The following is a 15,414-nucleotide window of genomic DNA, read 5'->3' on the forward strand; positions in this document are numbered from 1 at the left end:
GCGAGAGATGTGGGGCGTCGATCCCGAAACAAAATCTGGGGTTTCGTTCTGGAAGCTTGTCTTGGACCCTGGCTCCACGGCTGGGCTTGCAGCGGGACATCGACCCGGTCCCGAACTTCCAATCTGAGAGGAGCTGACCCATCCTTTCAAACGGTCGGTATTGATTGATAGACCCCTGACAAGAGCTGGGATGGGTATGGGGGAATAGAGGAGGCAGGCTTATGCGATGTAACCAATGGGGTTGAGTGCCGGTTTTCAGGGTCCTTTAATAATATGTCAATGAATGTTTTGTTTGTACCTATGTATGTCGGGTGCCTTGCATTCGACTCAACACCGCAGTAGTATACATAGCAGGGTGATGTGATGGGATGAGTAGGCTTGAACCTCAAACGGCAAGAGCGAACTGTAGCAGCCTGGATTCTTATTACTGGAAGAGCAGCAAAATAGAGTCGTTCCAGAATACAATAAATGTAATGGGCCTGGAATACCTGGCGGCAACTGTCCTTCGACTTCTTCTTGGCGGTGTTTCCCAAACCTCTCCCAGTTTCCTTCACACAAACCCATTTTCTCCCAATCTTTGAGGGGATACCAGTCCCCAGCATCTGCCAGAGAGGAGATGCCAGCTGTGGTCGATATGCCCTGGAAATTAACAGCCGGCAGCCAGAGCGAGATACCCCAACCAGGCGGGAGCACGCGGCGACGGCGAGGATCATGCCCGCCAGCTTCAATGATGTCGCACCGAACTCACCTATGAAGGCCGGCTCGTTCAACTGGTTGATACACAGAGAGGGACTGCTTTCACAAGACATGTTCAAGAAGCAGGCGGGGCATTGAACACTTACTGCCGAGACAGTTCGCTTTCACCCTCCCCCTCGTCGCAGCCTGTTGACCAAAGGGATTTCTTTGCCGGCCACTTGCGACTTCTGCGACTTCTGCGACTTTTGCGACCTCTTCTGCTGCTTCATTCTTCTCTTTTGCAATAAGAAGAGGCTTCCTCCTGCAGCAACCCACACAGTCCAGGACAGGCGCTGGTGACGTCAAATCAGAGCTCAAGTATCACAGCAGGAGGGAAGCGGCATCCCGATCGCGCAAACAGAAACAGAAACAGAAAACTGAACCTGTCCTAATCGGGCTCACCTCGTCGCATCGCCATTTCCTCTTCCATCTCCAGATTCAGATCCAGAAGCCCGGTGAGGTTGGTTGGGTGCCCGACTCCCGAGTCGCCGCCTTCTCAGTCCTCCCTCGCGACTGCCTCTTGAGCTCGCTGCTTTGCCACGGGCCCCCCTCAAAACAGGAAGTCACACTCAGAGTAACAGCAACCTCCCCTCCAAGAGACGACAACATCACACCTTCCTTTATCAAGAACACACCTTCTTTTGTGACAACACCCCTTCTTTCCATCATAAGAGGCACTCCTTCCCCTTCAAGAGAAGCCGACACCTTCCTTCGCAGAGAACAAATCTTGCTGCGGCAACACCACGCCTTCCTTGGACAGCCAGGCATCCAGCACCATCTTTCCTCCAGCAGAACCCCTCCTTCCCGTCCTCATCATGGCTAAAACCCTCTTTGACCTCCTGGAGGTGCACGACCAGTCGTCCGAAAACGAAGAAGACGTCCCAACAGTATCGCAGCATCCGCATCCCCACCCCCATCCGCATCCCCAGGCCCAGGTCCAGGTCCAGCCCCAACCCACTGAAGACGGGGCGTCCGTTACCAGTACCGCAGCTACAGAGGAAATGCCACCCAGTGGCCGGCCCCGGCCCAACACTCCCAGGCGGGAGGCCGACTTCTCCTCCCTTCTCAACCATGCCGAAAAGGTCGAAGTCAGCTCGCTCATCAATAGACTGACCGACATGATGCAGAAGCAGACAACCCAGTTGTTTGATGTGTTTCCACCCGAGAGCAACCCCCTGCCCGTCCGCATCACGGTTTGGAACAAGCTTCCCCCCTATCTCAGAGACCTCAGCTTGACCAAGCCGGTCGAAGAGCAGCCCAGAAAGGCCCCAGAGAAGCAGGAGAATGTCAAGCCATCGCGCTCTAAGAAGGGAGGTCGGTCCAATGGCAGAAGAACTGACAATAGCACCTCATCGGACGCCCCTCCATCCCCAGCCCAGAGGGAGCCTGACGTGCCACTCGGCCCTCGCCAACAGGAGCTCAAGAAGGAGGCGCTGATGCACTTCAAGCGCTGGCAGACGGCTGTGCTCAAGCGTGCTGGCGACATTTCGATCCGAAAGGCGAACGACTACGGCAATCAGTATGGGTATGGGCCCAAGAGAGGCTCGTCGTCCTATAAGAAAAAGAGGGCAAACAGTAAGTTCCAGACCCAGGCCGACGGCTGGGTCCCAGTTGGACGTCCTGACCATGTGGCAGACTCGCAGCCGGCTACCATGATCAATGTCACACCCATCACCGTGGAAGCCGATCCTGCCTTCTGGCAACTGTACCCGCCCATTGCAACAGCGCTTTCGACTCTCCCGGCAGGCAAGAGATGTCTCTTGCTTCATTGCCTCATGCTTTTGCTGCTCTCGCTTGAGAGCTACAACGCCTACACCCGCATCTTGATGCTCAACATCACCTCGTCCCTTCGCTTACCACTGCGTGTCTTGACCGAGGAAGAGGTGAGAATTAGCAAGGCCTTCGCTGAGCTTGCCAAGACGGTGTCATTTGAAGAGGTGGCTTTGAAGAGGACGGAGGAGAACAAGTCTTCTCGGAGACGAGCCGGCCCAGCAGGCGCTCACTTTGTGCCCAGCGGCAATCTCGCAGCTCCGCTGATTGCTGCCAGCATCGGTTCAGTCACTGGTGGTATGGGAGTTGGGAGCACTACAGCCGCGGGCCTTCTTGGCACGATGGCTGAGAGTGGCCTCGTTGTCGGAAACGTTCTCGGTATGTGCCCTTGTCGAGCTGGCGGTAAAACTATGGAACAACACGCCAAAGACGTTAGTGACGCCGGCTTTATTCCTCTTCGCGGCATTGTCAACGAGGAGTGTTTCAAAATTAGCGAGATTGTTCCAGATCATCGCCGGATTCGAGTCGTGTTGGGAGTCGGTGCCTGGCTGCCTAACAAGACGGACATCTTCCGCCCCTGGAGATGCTTGGGGGAGCAGAATGAGGTGTATGTGGTTCGTTGGGAGCTCGACAACCTGGTCAAGCTGAACACGGCGCTCGAGACCATGGTCAAGAGCGCCGCGTGGTCCATCGCCAAGAAGGAAATCATTGCTCGGTCTAGTGAGCCCAGTTCCAAGCTCCTTCAGCCTGACCCTGCGAAGAGTGCTGACCGCCACGGGCCAGTTTATACTAGTCTGATCGACGCCCGTTGGCCGGCCTCTCTTCTAAAGCTCAGCAAGATTGTCGACAACCCCTGGAACACCTGCATGGTCCGCGCCGACAAGCTGGGCTCTATTCTTGCTGATATCATCTCAAGCAAGGCGCCCGGTGAGCGTGGTGTCTCGCTGGTCGGGTACAGCCTCGGTGCCCGCGCTATTTACACCTGTATGGCCATCTTGGCCGAGCGACGGGCGTTTGGTTTGGTGGAGAACGTGGTGGTCATGGGCCTTCCGGCGCCTTCGGAGACGGCCATCTGGGTCGCCATGAGAAGTGTGGTGACGGGTCGCATGGTCAATGTGTACTCGGAGAACGACTACATCCTGGGCTTCCTCTGCCGTCAGTGCAGTGTCGAGTATGGAGTTGCAGGTTTGGAGCGAATCGCCGGGGTTGAAAGTATCGAGCAATTGGATGTCTCTGCTAAGGTCAGTAGCCACCTCAGATACCCATACCTCGCCGGCACCATTCTGCATCACATCGGCTGGGAGGACATCGACAAGGAACAGGCCACCCAGCAGGAACACGCCATGTCGATTTGGGAGGAGAAGCTCCGGCAGCACGAGGCGAGACGGGCTGCTGTTGAGACGGGCAGGCCGGACCCTTTCAAGACCCTGAACACCTTGACGGATACAACGAACAAGGGTCCCGAGCAAGGTATTATTCGTACCCGCATGAGGAAGAAGAAGGGCAAGAAATGAAGTTTTGGAGGGATTTGATACCGAGTATCTGCACAGGGAATCGCTACCATTGCGTTGATTTTTTTTTATTGGGGGATGAAAGACTATGGTCACGAGGCGATATTCAGGCGCCAGATTGCCACCTTACAGGACGAAGCCATGGTTATGACTTATGGCAGCCGGGTTATGCATGGCTGGGAACGTGTTAACTGATGTATGTTGAATTAGCCTGGGTTGTTTCAGTTGGGGAAGGGCGTTCTCTATGTGAGACCAACGCTTTGATGTTAGTACAATGCAATGTTTGCTTTATATGTGGTGATGGTGCGTCGGTGGTGGTCGTTGTGACTTGTTGTGATAGTTTCCACCTTTTTTTCTTTCATGCTCACGGGTTCTCTCGGTAGTAGTTCTTTCTGACTAGTGCCAACCTCACTCTGCCGCAACGGCCATGCCACTCCTCACGACAAAGTAGCCCCCTCCTCCCACGGTGACCTTTTCGGAGGCGGTTCCCAGCACATCCCACTTCTCGACGTCTCTCTGCTCTTTGGTAGTAGCGTCAACAGTCCTCCTCCTCCTCGGCCGCTTCCACTTGCCCACCCGTTCCTCGTTGTCGAGGGCTTCCTTGAGTGTGTCGACTGTGATTGTCGATTCGGCGAGGCCTTCTGGGGTCTCGTCACGGATAGAGGATAGGGGTTCGACGTTGGATGTGTTGACTGATTGGAGGTGGGCGAGGAAGTGGAGCTGGGAGTGGAGGTCGGAGAGGATTTTGGAGTTGTTGTTGTTGTTGTTGTTGTGAGGTTCTGGGGAGGTTGGTTCTGGGGGAGGAAGGGCGGAGAGTTTGAGAAGGTGGGAGAGTTGGTGTGGGGTTATTGATGGTGTTGATGGTGAGGGGGAGGGGGAAGAGGGGAGGAGGGAGGTGATGGACCAGGTTGGGTTTGAGAGGAGGTTGTCAGGGTCGACTGGGGTGTGAGAGGGGTTTATGGCGGTGGGTTTTTGGGGTAGGGGGGGGTAGGAGGTTGTTGAAAAGGCTGAAGAGGGGTGAGATAGGGGGCGGATTTGGCGGAGGGGTTGCCGGAGGAGGTGGTGAGGTTTGATCATGGTGGTGTGTGTCTTGGTGACTGGTTTGAAGAATTGGACAGATGGGTTGGTGAGAAATTGTTGTTGCCAAATTTCGGGTTTGTGAGAAAATATGGGAGCTTGGATAAGTGAACCTTTCGGCCGCGTGTCGTGATGACGAGTTTGGGGTTTTGAGAGTGAAGAAGAGCTGTGAAATTAATTGAGCGCGTGGGCTAACTAATTGCGGGTAGGAGCTAGCTGGATTGGTATAGGGTAGGCTGGCGTCATAGCTCCCTTTTTTAGGCCCGGCCGTTGTTGGCCTACCGCCACTTGGCCCCGCCTTACCGACCTACACACACCTACAGCTCACACTCCTGCGCAACCATTCTTGTCTATCAAAGCCCGAGCAGATTTTGCGACGACGACGACGACGACAGCACGAAATCGATACCTCCAGACGATAAATATCAACAAAAGGGGGGAAATAAAATAACACAACAATGGCTCTCGATCCGCGCGCGTTGGAGGAGAAGGTGCGTTCTACAGTTGGACACGGGCATAAGAGAGGGCACCGCTGATACGGATTACACAAAACAGGCAAAGAAAACCCTCGCGGGCGCCTCGGGCGGCTTCAGCTTCTTCAGCGGGAGCAAGGAGGACAAGCTCCAGAATGCGGCGGAGCTGTTTGTCCAGGCGGGAAATGCTTACAAGATGGAGGGGAAGAGTGCGTTCCCCTTTCCGTCGCTGTGGAAACGATGGGACTAACATGGAGCAGACAAGGAAGCAGGCACCGCATTTGAGCAAGCGGCCAAGATTCACAGAGACAGGCTGAACGAACCCGACGACGCGGCCAACATTATGGTGGACGCCTTCAAGGTCTATAGAAAAGACAACCCCGAGGACGCGGTCCGGTGCTTGGGCGTGGCGATTGATCGGTACACGCAGAAAGGAAACTTTAGACGGGCGGCGAGTCACAAGGAGAACGAAGGGGCAGTTCTGGAGGAGGAGTTGGGGGATCGGAGGAGGGCAATGGAGAGTTATGAGAAGGCTGCACAGTGGTATGAGGGGGATGGGGCCAATGCGTAGGTTTCTGGAATTCAAGCACTTTATGGGTTGATGCTAACGTGGATGACAGGCTGGCCAACAAGCTCTGGCTCAAGGTGGCGGATATTGCTGCTTTGGAAGGGGATTATCACAGGGCGATTCAGAACTTTGAAAAGGTGGCTGATTCGTCGCTTGATAACCACTTGATGAAGTACTCGGTCAAGGAGTACTTCTTCAAGGCGGGGATTTGCATTTTGGCGACCAAGGACTTGGTTAGTGCGCGCCGCAATATCGAGAGGTACAGGGAAAAGGACCCGTCGTTTGGTTCGCAGCGTGAGTTTAAGCTCCTGTCGGCCCTGATTGAGGCTGTTGAGGCGGGCAACCAGGAGGTGTTTACGGATGAGCTCTATGCGTACGATCAGATGAGCCGGTTGGACAAGTGGAAGACAGAGTTGTTGGTCAAGATCAAGAACCAGATTGAGGAGGCAGATAACGAGTTCTCGTAGAGAGGAGGATGATGAAATGATGATTGGGGTTTATTATGGCGTTTGGGGTGGATGGTGGTATATTTGCTGCTGCTTCGTGGGAGAAGGGCGGGAACCTTTCGAGTACATGATACACTGATGAGATTACCGGTAGCCAGGGTGAATTTGATAGAGATTTGTTTTACAGAGCAATGAGTGAGAACCTTCTTGGCCTGTCAGACAGACATACATAACCCTGGTGAAGGTTAAGCTCACGATTAACCCTTATCCGCGCACAAAAATGGTGGGGTCGCTGCGATAACCGATAACACCCAACTTTTTTGAATTGGTCTGAAATTTCTCGAGTTTGACTTGGAGAACCCCGGACTTGCATGCCATTGACGACCTCAGAAACCGTCAAAATGGCCTCTCTTACGTTGACGGAGAAGCTGGACAAGATCCGGTCGCCAAATCTGCAGAGTCAGAAGCAGGTAGGTTTTATTCACTAATCAGTCTTGTCTTGAACAGCTTCTTGCAGAGCTGGGGGCTGATAAGGGACTGCGAACGGAATACTGACCATGATCCGCAGACCGCCAGCATTCTCGAAGGTGTCGAGGCCGCCTTCAAGGAACAAAACACACAACCCACACCAACAGCTTACTTCGCTGCCCTGCTCAGTCTTCTCGACAACAAGACGCTCGCCCAACCCGTCATCTACCTCCTCGACATTGTCACCCCCTACGCGCCCGAGCCCCTCCTCCGCGCCAAGTTCACCCAGATCCTCGAACTGTTGGCACCAGTCCTGTCGCAACCCGATGCCGATGCCCCGTTAGTCAGAGCCTCGATTGGTGTTCTTGAGAGTCTGCTGCTTGCTCAGGATGCCGTTGCTTGGGAGCAGAGCGCCGCCGTCATGGGCCCCCGCCGGGCTGTCGGCGGTCTCTTGAGCTTTTCGCTTGACCCTCGGCCGAAGGTGCGCAAGAGAGGCCAGGAGGCCCTGCGCAAGATTCTTAGGAGCCCTCCTCCTAGCCCGTCGCTCGACCACCCTGTTGCGCCAATGTGCGCCGAGACTGCCATGATGAGCTTGAAGGCTGTGGCTGAGAAGGCCGCTCAGTTGAAGAAGGAGAAGAAAGGATCTGAGTCTTCGACTGATCCCGAGCTTATTCACGCTTTGCAGTTGGTCAAGTCTGTTGCTTCGGCTAGTGGTGGATGGCCGAGCAAGAAGATTGAGTCGCTTTGCGAGCTGCTGCTTGGCATCGCTCGCTCCGGAAACGAGCACATGAGCATGGCGGTGTTTGACATCTTCGAGATGATCTTTGAGGGGATGGCTGAGGATGTGGCTTCGTCGAAGCTGCCGAGATTATTGGAGATCATCAAGGAGTTGCGCCCAGCACCAAACGATACCCAGCTTCTTCCCGCGTGGATCGCCATTCTCTCGAGAGCGTACGACGTTTCGGCCCAGGTTGAGCCGGAGGAGACGTTCCAGGGGCTTTTGGACCCTTTCAACTTGGTGGCTTCTTATCTTGAGTCTGAGGCCAAGAACATTCGCATTTCGGCGTCCGAGTGCTTGGTTTCTTTTATGGCCAACTGCGTGCCTGCTTCGGTTCTTGTTGAGCCATCGATTTACGACGAGAAGGTCATCGGACAGTTGGTCGAGACTGCCGAGAGCCTTTTGACGCTCAAGTATCAGGCTGCTTGGCTCGAGACGTTCAACGTTCTCGGTGCCATGTTTGACTCGTTGAGGTGGAGGGCGGATCCTTACATGCTCAAGATCACTCAGAGCATCGGTGAGATGCGCGGAAACGACTCGTTTACTGGCAAGCAGGAGGCGGATGAGGTTCTTGGGAAGGCCATCCGGGCCATGGGTCCTGAGTCTGTCTTGAAGGTTCTCCCCCTGAATCTTGTCAGACCGGCGAGAGGCCAGCCAGGCAGAGCTTGGCTGCTGCCTCTTCTGCGCGACTACACATCCAACACCAACCTGGCGCACTTTAAGAACGAACTTGTGCCCGTGAGCGCCGCCATGTTCCAGCGCGTGTTGGACCACGGTGCTGCGCCCAAGACTATGGAGATCAAGATTTTCGAGACTGTTGTTCAACAGATATGGTCTATCCTCCCCGGCTACTGCGACTTGCCCCTGGATCTGACTGAGGCTTTCGACAAAACTTTCGCGGAGACGCTTACTACGCTTCTTTACGAACAGGTTGAGTTGCGCCTCGACGTCTGCCGCTCGCTCAAGGCTCTGGTCGAGTCCAACCAGGCTGTTGTCTCGGCCGAGGAAGCCGATCCTGCTCTTGAGAGCAGAGTCAGCAAGGAGACAGCGGCCAAGAACTTGGGGTACCTTGGTACCACGTTTGCCGCTGACTTCCTCGCCGTTCTCTTCAACGTTTACAGCACCACTCTTCCTCAGAAGCGTGGCCCTGTTCTTCAGACTATCAACGCCTACCTCAGCATTATCCCTGCTGCCCGCCTGACCGAGACTTTCGATCTTGTTTGCACCAAGCTTGCCGAGGCTCTCCAGCAGGCCCCTGAGCCCAAGGAGCAGAAGCAGCAGAAGGGCGAGCAGATGCCCTCTACCGCCCACACCCTGATGGATCTCGTTGTTACCATGTCCATCTACCTCCCCAGAGAAAGCTTCGAGGCCCTTTTCAGAATTGCTGCCCTTGTTGTCTTCAAGGATGACGACCCTCAACTGCAGAAGAAGGCCTACAAGCTCATCCCACGCCTGGCTGATGCCGAGATTGGCCGTGCTGCCCTTACTCAGAGAAACGAAGAGCTCCAGGCTCTTATCCTGTCCAGCGCTGAGAAGGTGTCGGCCCCGGCCAGAAGAGAGCGTCTTGCTGCTATTGCTGCCATGCTTCCCTTCGTTCCTGACACCCAGCTTCACTTCATCCCCTCGGTGCTTTCCGAAGTTGTCATCAGCTGCAAGGAGCAGAACGAGAAGGCCCGCACCATTGCTTTTGACCTCTTGGTTCTTATGGGCCAACGTATGGTCAACTCTCACGGTGCTGTCATTGACAACAGCAAGGTTCCCCACATGCCCAAGGACGCCCCTGCCGCTACGGCCTCCGTTGAGGAATTCTTCACCATGGTCAGCGCCGGTCTTGCCGGTAGCACCCCCCACATGATTTCCGCCTCCATCACCGCCATCACCCGCATCCTCTACGAGTTCCGTGAGACCATCAGCGAAGCGACCATGTCCGACTTGGTCCAGACGATGGATCTCTTTCTCACCTCCAACAACCGCGAGATTGTCAAGTCCGTGCTTGGCTTCGTCAAGGTGTGCATCCTCAGCTTGCCCACCGAGATGATGCTCCCCCGTCTGGAGACTCTCCTCCCCAACCTGATGGTCTGGAGCCACGAGCACAAGGGCCACTTCCGCGCCAAGGTCAAGCACATTATCGAGAGAATGATTCGTCGGTTTGGGGTGGATGTGGTCATGAGGTACTGCCCGGAGGACGACAAGAAGCTTATCACCAACATCCGCAAGACCAAGGAGCGCAGCAAGAGGAGAAAGGACGCTGCCAAGAACGCGGAGGAGAGCGATGGGGAGGATGATGGGAGGAGGAAGAACAGGTTTGAGAGCGAGTATGACCAAGCGCTGTACAGCAGCGAGTCGGAGGGTGAGCAGAGTGATGATTCGGATGTGGAGATGACGGGGAGGAAACAGAAAGGTGGGAAGAACAAGGGGGGGAGCGCGTATATTTTGGAGGATGAGGATGAGCCGTTGGATCTGCTGGATCGTAACGCACTGGCGAATATTTCTTCGACGAAGCCGATGAAGCAGAAGGCAAGGGAGAAGAAGAAGGTGAAGAGGGATATGGATGGGAAGTTGATTTTGGGGCAGGAGGAGGAGGGTGAGGGGATGGATGTTGATATGGGTGGTGGTGGTAATGAGGAAGAGAGTGGAGTTGGTGCGTACGTGGCTGCGCTGAGGGGCAAGGATGTGCCGATTAGGGGTATGAGGGGTAAGTTGAAGTGGAAGAGGGGGAGGAAGAATGAGGAGGGGGATGATAGTGATGATGGGATGGATATTGATGAGGGGGCTGCCAAGGCCATTAGAGAGAGGCCGGGGAATCAGAGGGGGAGAGGGGGGGATAGAGGGAGAGGTGGTGATCGGGGTAGAGGTGGGAGAGGTGGTGGAAGGGGGGGTGGACGTGGTGGACGGGGAGGGATTGCTGCTGGACGGAGGGGGTTGGGGCAGGATAAGCAGAAGGGTCCGGGTGGGTTTGGTGGTGTGAGGAAGGGTGGGAGAGGGAGGGCGTAGATATGATGGAATGGGACTTTTGTGGAATTTTTTTTTGATTTTGGGGCATGTTCATTGCCGGTGTTTAGGTTGAGGAAAAAATAATGAGTTTGAGGTCTAGGTTTTGGGTGACACTGATGCTGGTTCGCCTCACGAAATCGACCAGAAAAGTTGGTGGGAAAGCGAACGTGACATAACGGTGTTTGGGTTCTTGCTTTGCATTCCCCCAAGAAGAGTCCCATCACTCGCAGGAATGGCTGTGCCAACGACATCGAGATGGCGGGTTTTAGGTTCCTTACCAAGCTAATCCATCAACATGCCGTATTTGCTGATGTTGATGACTTTATCTCGATGGACTGAATGCTGAAAAACGGAAGAACTGATCGAGGAACGACTAGTTAAAGTCGGATTATACCGCCGTCGTGGATCTCCTCTCCCTCGCCAAGCTCCTCTCCCCACACCAACACTTTTTATCAACCTTCGCCATCCTCACCACCCTCATCCTCTACCCCCTCTCCCACCCCCTCCACGGCCCTTGTTGCGATGCAGGGAGTTAAGGGCAGTGAAGGGCTCAAGTTTTTTGGAAGAAGACTGGGAGAAGGTGGGTTGGGTGGAAAGGGGCAAAAGGGGGTTTTCCGGGTGGATGATTGGGCCGCAGAGGAGGTATGGGGAACTGAATGGAAGGAGAGAGGCAGAAGGAAAGGGGGGTTGATGCGGATGGCGAACGGGGAACAGCGACGAGATACCAATGGTGGAAAATCTGGACAATTCACTGTTTTTATGTGGGTTGTTTGGGTTGGCAATTTTGGCGATGCAGACTCTTGCTGTCTGGGGTAGAAGGGGCAATGGAGGAGAGGGAGATTGGCGAGGGAGTCGTTGCTAGTCTCGTGGTGGTCGAGTGGGCTGAGGTGTCTTCCAAGTCTAGAACAAGAAGCCCCATGTGAAACCGAACATCTGATCACCCACCCTCTCTGACTTCGCTCACACCCAATCACACCTCACCATTGATACAATCGCATCCTTATTTCCCATCAATCTCATGTACACTACTCAACATCTTTCTTTCTCTGTCTGTTTCTGTCGACTCCTGAATCCTGAAAGTACTGTTTATGTAAACAAGACAAGAAAAACTAAGCTAACAGGGAAAAAAAATTCATAACATTGGGTCATAAGATTTGGTCATAAAACAAACAACACACAAACATCCCCCGCCCTTCTTCTTTCCTCCTCCTTTGGTTTGGTCATAAAATAGTCGTCATTACTCTCAACCCCCTTCCTGTACACAAACCAGTCGGATACCACACACCCAACCCAACACAAGCCTAAAAGCTACCCAACCGCTAAGGGGAAGGGCCCAATAGGTCCATGAGAGAGGTGATAAGTGAGTACCGCCATGTCCCGACAGAAGAAAGGAGAAAACAAAAAAAGGAAAAACAGGGAAAAGAAAAAAAAAAAAAGGAAACTATCCGAACAAAAGGCCAAACGAGACAAACAACCTTGCAACAGGCAAGACATATCCTCCTCCCTCCAAGGATAATAAAAACAAACACCTGATAAAAACTTTGATCCCCTTTTTTGCTTTTCTTTCCCAACAGAGATGGAAGCGAAAACAAAAAAAGATCCAACACCGCCGAAATAAGATAACTCGAGAGGTATCCGAAACCGACAACTCCAACTCCCCAAAAACTGTTGGCGAAGAGATGATAACGCCAAATAACCCAGGGGGTACCCCATATAGACAATCTTTTGACACATGTACGCCAAACATTCCCACCCATATATCCCAACAAGCAGTCGAGTCCAACATATTTTTCCTTATTCCAAACACACTCCCAGCTCCTCCCCTTCTTCGGTGTTGCTTGTTGCTTTCCACCCCTTGACTCTTCCACATCAGACACAGCCGCCGTTCACCACCCGCTCTGACTAGGATGAACATACACCTCCCCCCTGTTCTCCTGTCCGCTCCCGCTCATCCCACTCCCCCCACTGACACCGCTAAAACTCCTCCCCCCGCTCCCCCAAGAAAATCCGCTCATCCCGCTATCCCTATGCTTCCTCTGCTTCCCCATCAAAACCTGCAAACTCTCCCTCTTCACCCTCCTCTCCTCGTCAATGTCCACCACCACCGCCTTGCCCGTGTAGTACGTCCTCGGAATCTTGGGCACCTTTGGAATCCCCCTATTCGCATCCGGAATAACAACCTCATTCTCCAGCTCCATCTCCAAGCTCCTCCTGATCCGTGGCTGGTGCCCATGCGAGGTGTAAAACGCCGAGGTAGGCGGGGTGATGTTTCTTCTCGAAGGGGAAGATTCGGTCAGAGTCGCCAACGGCAGGCTGTTACCCCTCTGATGCAGGACATGATGGTGAGGGTGAGGGTGGGGGTGCGGGTGCGGGTGTGGGTGCGGGTTCGAAACGTGATAGTGAGTCGGGTGAGGCGTGATATAGGGCGCATCAAGCATCATCTCATCATCGTCATCGTCATAACGGCTAGGTTGCACCATACTCTGCGCGACCTGCGCCGGAATGTTGATCCCCATATCGACATCCTCTTCCCTCTGAACACTCTGATGCTGTTGCTGCTGCTGTTCCGCCGGCGGCGTCTTCGACCCCTTCGTCTTCCTCCTCAACCCACCAAGAAAACTCGTCCTCTCCTTCTTCTCCTTCTTCTCCTTCGTCAGCTTCCCCGAGACCAAATTCCCAAAACTCATCTTGGACCTCAGCTTCGCCGATTTGCTCGGGCTTTGAGTCGGCGTATGCTGCTCCGGGTCCACGACCGTGCTCGTCGTGGTATAAAGCGACGCCCCCCCAAACAAACTAAACCCCGACATCGCCGACGAGGTCGACGGCCTCGACTTGTGATGGTGATGATGATGATGACCCCCGTAAAAATTCGCTGTCTGCGTCGTAAAGTTCGTCTTGGTCGACGTCCGACTGTTCGACCTCCTCAGCTTCTTCACCAGCTTCCTAGTCGCAGTCTCCTGCTCCCCGTGAATGTCCTGACTCGGCCTCTTGGTCCCCCGACTCGGACTCGCATCCTCCCAATTCTCCTCCTCCGGCGGTGGCGGCGGAGGCGCCCTCGTTGGCGCCGCCGGACTCCGAAAGCTCGCAGTCGAAGGGGCAGGTTGCAGCTGCTGTTGACTGTTCACGGCAGCCAACCTATCCGCGAACGACCTCCTATCCCCATTGACATACAAACTACTCGTCGGGCTCGACGGTCCAGAAGGCGACATCGTTCCCGCAACCTGCATCTCCGTCGTCGTCCTCGTCATCGGCGCGCTGGCAGCGTTGCGAAGGGGATGTCTAGTCCCTTTGATAGCATGCGCACTGAAAAACCCCGAAGCCTGCAAACTCTTGTAACTCGCCAGCACCTCCTCCCTAGAGGGATAACTCGTCCCGTTCGCCGCACCAGTAACAATACTCGGCGGCTTCACCGGGCTCGCCGGCCTGGACGACGACGCCTCCTTCTTTTGCTGTTGCTGTTGTGGTTGTTGTGATTGTTCTGCCCTGGTCACCACCTTCGCCCTCTCCCCATGCCCCTGCCCCTGCCCCTGCATCATCACCCCCTCCATACTCCCCGAACTCCTACTCCCCCTCAGCTTCTCCCTCACGCCATCCCAAAGCGGCGCCAAAAAGCCGCTGCTCTTTTTCTGTTGCACCTGTCCGCTATACCCGCCACCCCAAACCTGCAAACTGCTCCTCGGCCTCATCAACGGATGCCCACCAAACCCCGACATTGTCGGGCTCGCAGGAGTGGACATTGTCACTCCTCCCCCGTGATAAGTCGAAGAAGAGGACGACGGAAAATAAAATTGCCTCTCCCACTCCCGTATCTCCTCCTCGGTTTTATTCCCAGTGATGAATTCCGGCGGGGGCACCGCGCTGACGCGATCGTTCATGCTCCCTTCCAGAAACCTCGACTGTCCCTTTTCGGGAGAGGACCCCCGGCGGGCGTGTTGTTGTTGGTGTTGTTGGTGTTGTTGGTGAGATTTGCGTTCGGCGAAGGATGGTTGTCGGGGGGTGTGCGATTGTTGCGATTGCTGTTGTGGTTGCTGTTCTAATTGCGGCCACAGCGATAAACCAGGTGGTGGTGGTGGTGGTGGTGGTGGTGGTGGCATCTCTGCCTGTGTTGGTTGTTGCAAAGAGGCAATCGCCATTGTGTCTTGTGTTCGACAGCTCGTTCCCCTCCCCCCTGAAAACTAGTACATAAACCCACTAAAACCCCGTGGCTGGAAAACAAGGTGAGTGGATAATGTTGGATAAAAAAGGGTGAGGCCCCGTAAAAACCGCGGCGGAGAGGGCGCAATGCGAAATCGTTCGGTTTTGTCGTGGCGCGCGTGGATGGATATGCGGTGAAGTAGGTGGAGAGAGAGAGCGCGCGAAACGATGCAAGACAGCGGTTATAAAAATCGGGGGGTCGGGGGGAAAGGAAAAAAAAAAGGACAGCGGTTTTGTTTACTTTCTCCCTCTCTCTCTCTCTCTCCCGACTCCCAAGTAGTCGGTAACACTCCACAATCGCGCCAAAACCACGAGGTAGAAGTAATAAAATATTCTTTCTCTCTCTCCGACGATGCAGCTTGTTTGACAGAGAGACCAACAACAACAACAAAAAAACAAA

General features: G+C 54.5%; 5 protein-coding genes across 5 annotated transcripts; 3 read left to right on the forward strand and 2 right to left on the reverse strand.

Moving 5' to 3' along the window:
• Nucleotides 1-1,132: 1,132 nt before the first annotated feature.
• QC763_306500 (uncharacterized protein) lies at nt 1,133-4,268 on the forward strand. The gene is made up of 2 exons (XM_062911094.1): nt 1,133-3,225; nt 3,289-4,268. Exons 1-2 carry the CDS (start codon nt 1,551-1,553, stop codon nt 4,017-4,019), a joined length of 2,406 nt encoding a protein of 801 aa, XP_062767099.1. The 5' UTR covers nt 1,133-1,550; the 3' UTR covers nt 4,020-4,268.
• Nucleotides 4,269-4,424: 156 nt separating this feature from the next.
• QC763_306510 (uncharacterized protein) lies at nt 4,425-5,093 on the reverse strand (the record flags this gene model as incomplete). The annotated part of the gene is made up of 1 exon (XM_062911095.1): nt 4,425-5,093. One exon carries the CDS (start codon nt 5,091-5,093, stop codon nt 4,425-4,427), a length of 669 nt encoding a protein of 222 aa, XP_062767100.1.
• A 297-nt stretch (nt 5,094-5,390) lies between these two features.
• On the forward strand, nt 5,391-6,601 carry SEC17 (vesicular-fusion protein S17; the record flags this gene model as incomplete). The annotated part of the gene is given in 4 exon segments (XM_062911096.1): nt 5,391-5,584; nt 5,598-5,775; nt 5,827-6,133; nt 6,187-6,601. 4 exon segments carry the CDS (start codon nt 5,552-5,554, stop codon nt 6,599-6,601), a joined length of 933 nt encoding a protein of 310 aa, XP_062767101.1. The 5' UTR covers nt 5,391-5,551.
• A 350-nt stretch (nt 6,602-6,951) lies between these two features.
• On the forward strand, nt 6,952-10,820 carry RRP12 (pre-rRNA processing protein; the record flags this gene model as incomplete). Its single annotated transcript, XM_062911097.1, has 2 exons — nt 6,952-7,050; nt 7,149-10,820. The coding sequence occupies 2 exons, from the start codon at nt 6,952-6,954 to the stop codon at nt 10,818-10,820; spliced, it is 3,771 nt and encodes a 1,256-aa protein (XP_062767102.1).
• Nucleotides 10,821-12,706: 1,886 nt separating this feature from the next.
• QC763_306540 (uncharacterized protein) lies at nt 12,707-14,953 on the reverse strand (the record flags this gene model as incomplete). Its single annotated transcript, XM_062911098.1, has 1 exon — nt 12,707-14,953. One exon carries the CDS (start codon nt 14,951-14,953, stop codon nt 12,707-12,709), a length of 2,247 nt encoding a protein of 748 aa, XP_062767103.1.
• Nucleotides 14,954-15,414: the final 461 nt, after the last annotated feature.

The sequence above is a fragment of the Podospora pseudopauciseta genome, chromosome 3, assembly GCF_035222475.1.
Source record: "Podospora pseudopauciseta strain CBS 411.78 chromosome 3, whole genome shotgun sequence".
Classification (NCBI taxonomy): Eukaryota; Fungi; Ascomycota; class Sordariomycetes; order Sordariales; family Podosporaceae; genus Podospora; species Podospora pseudopauciseta.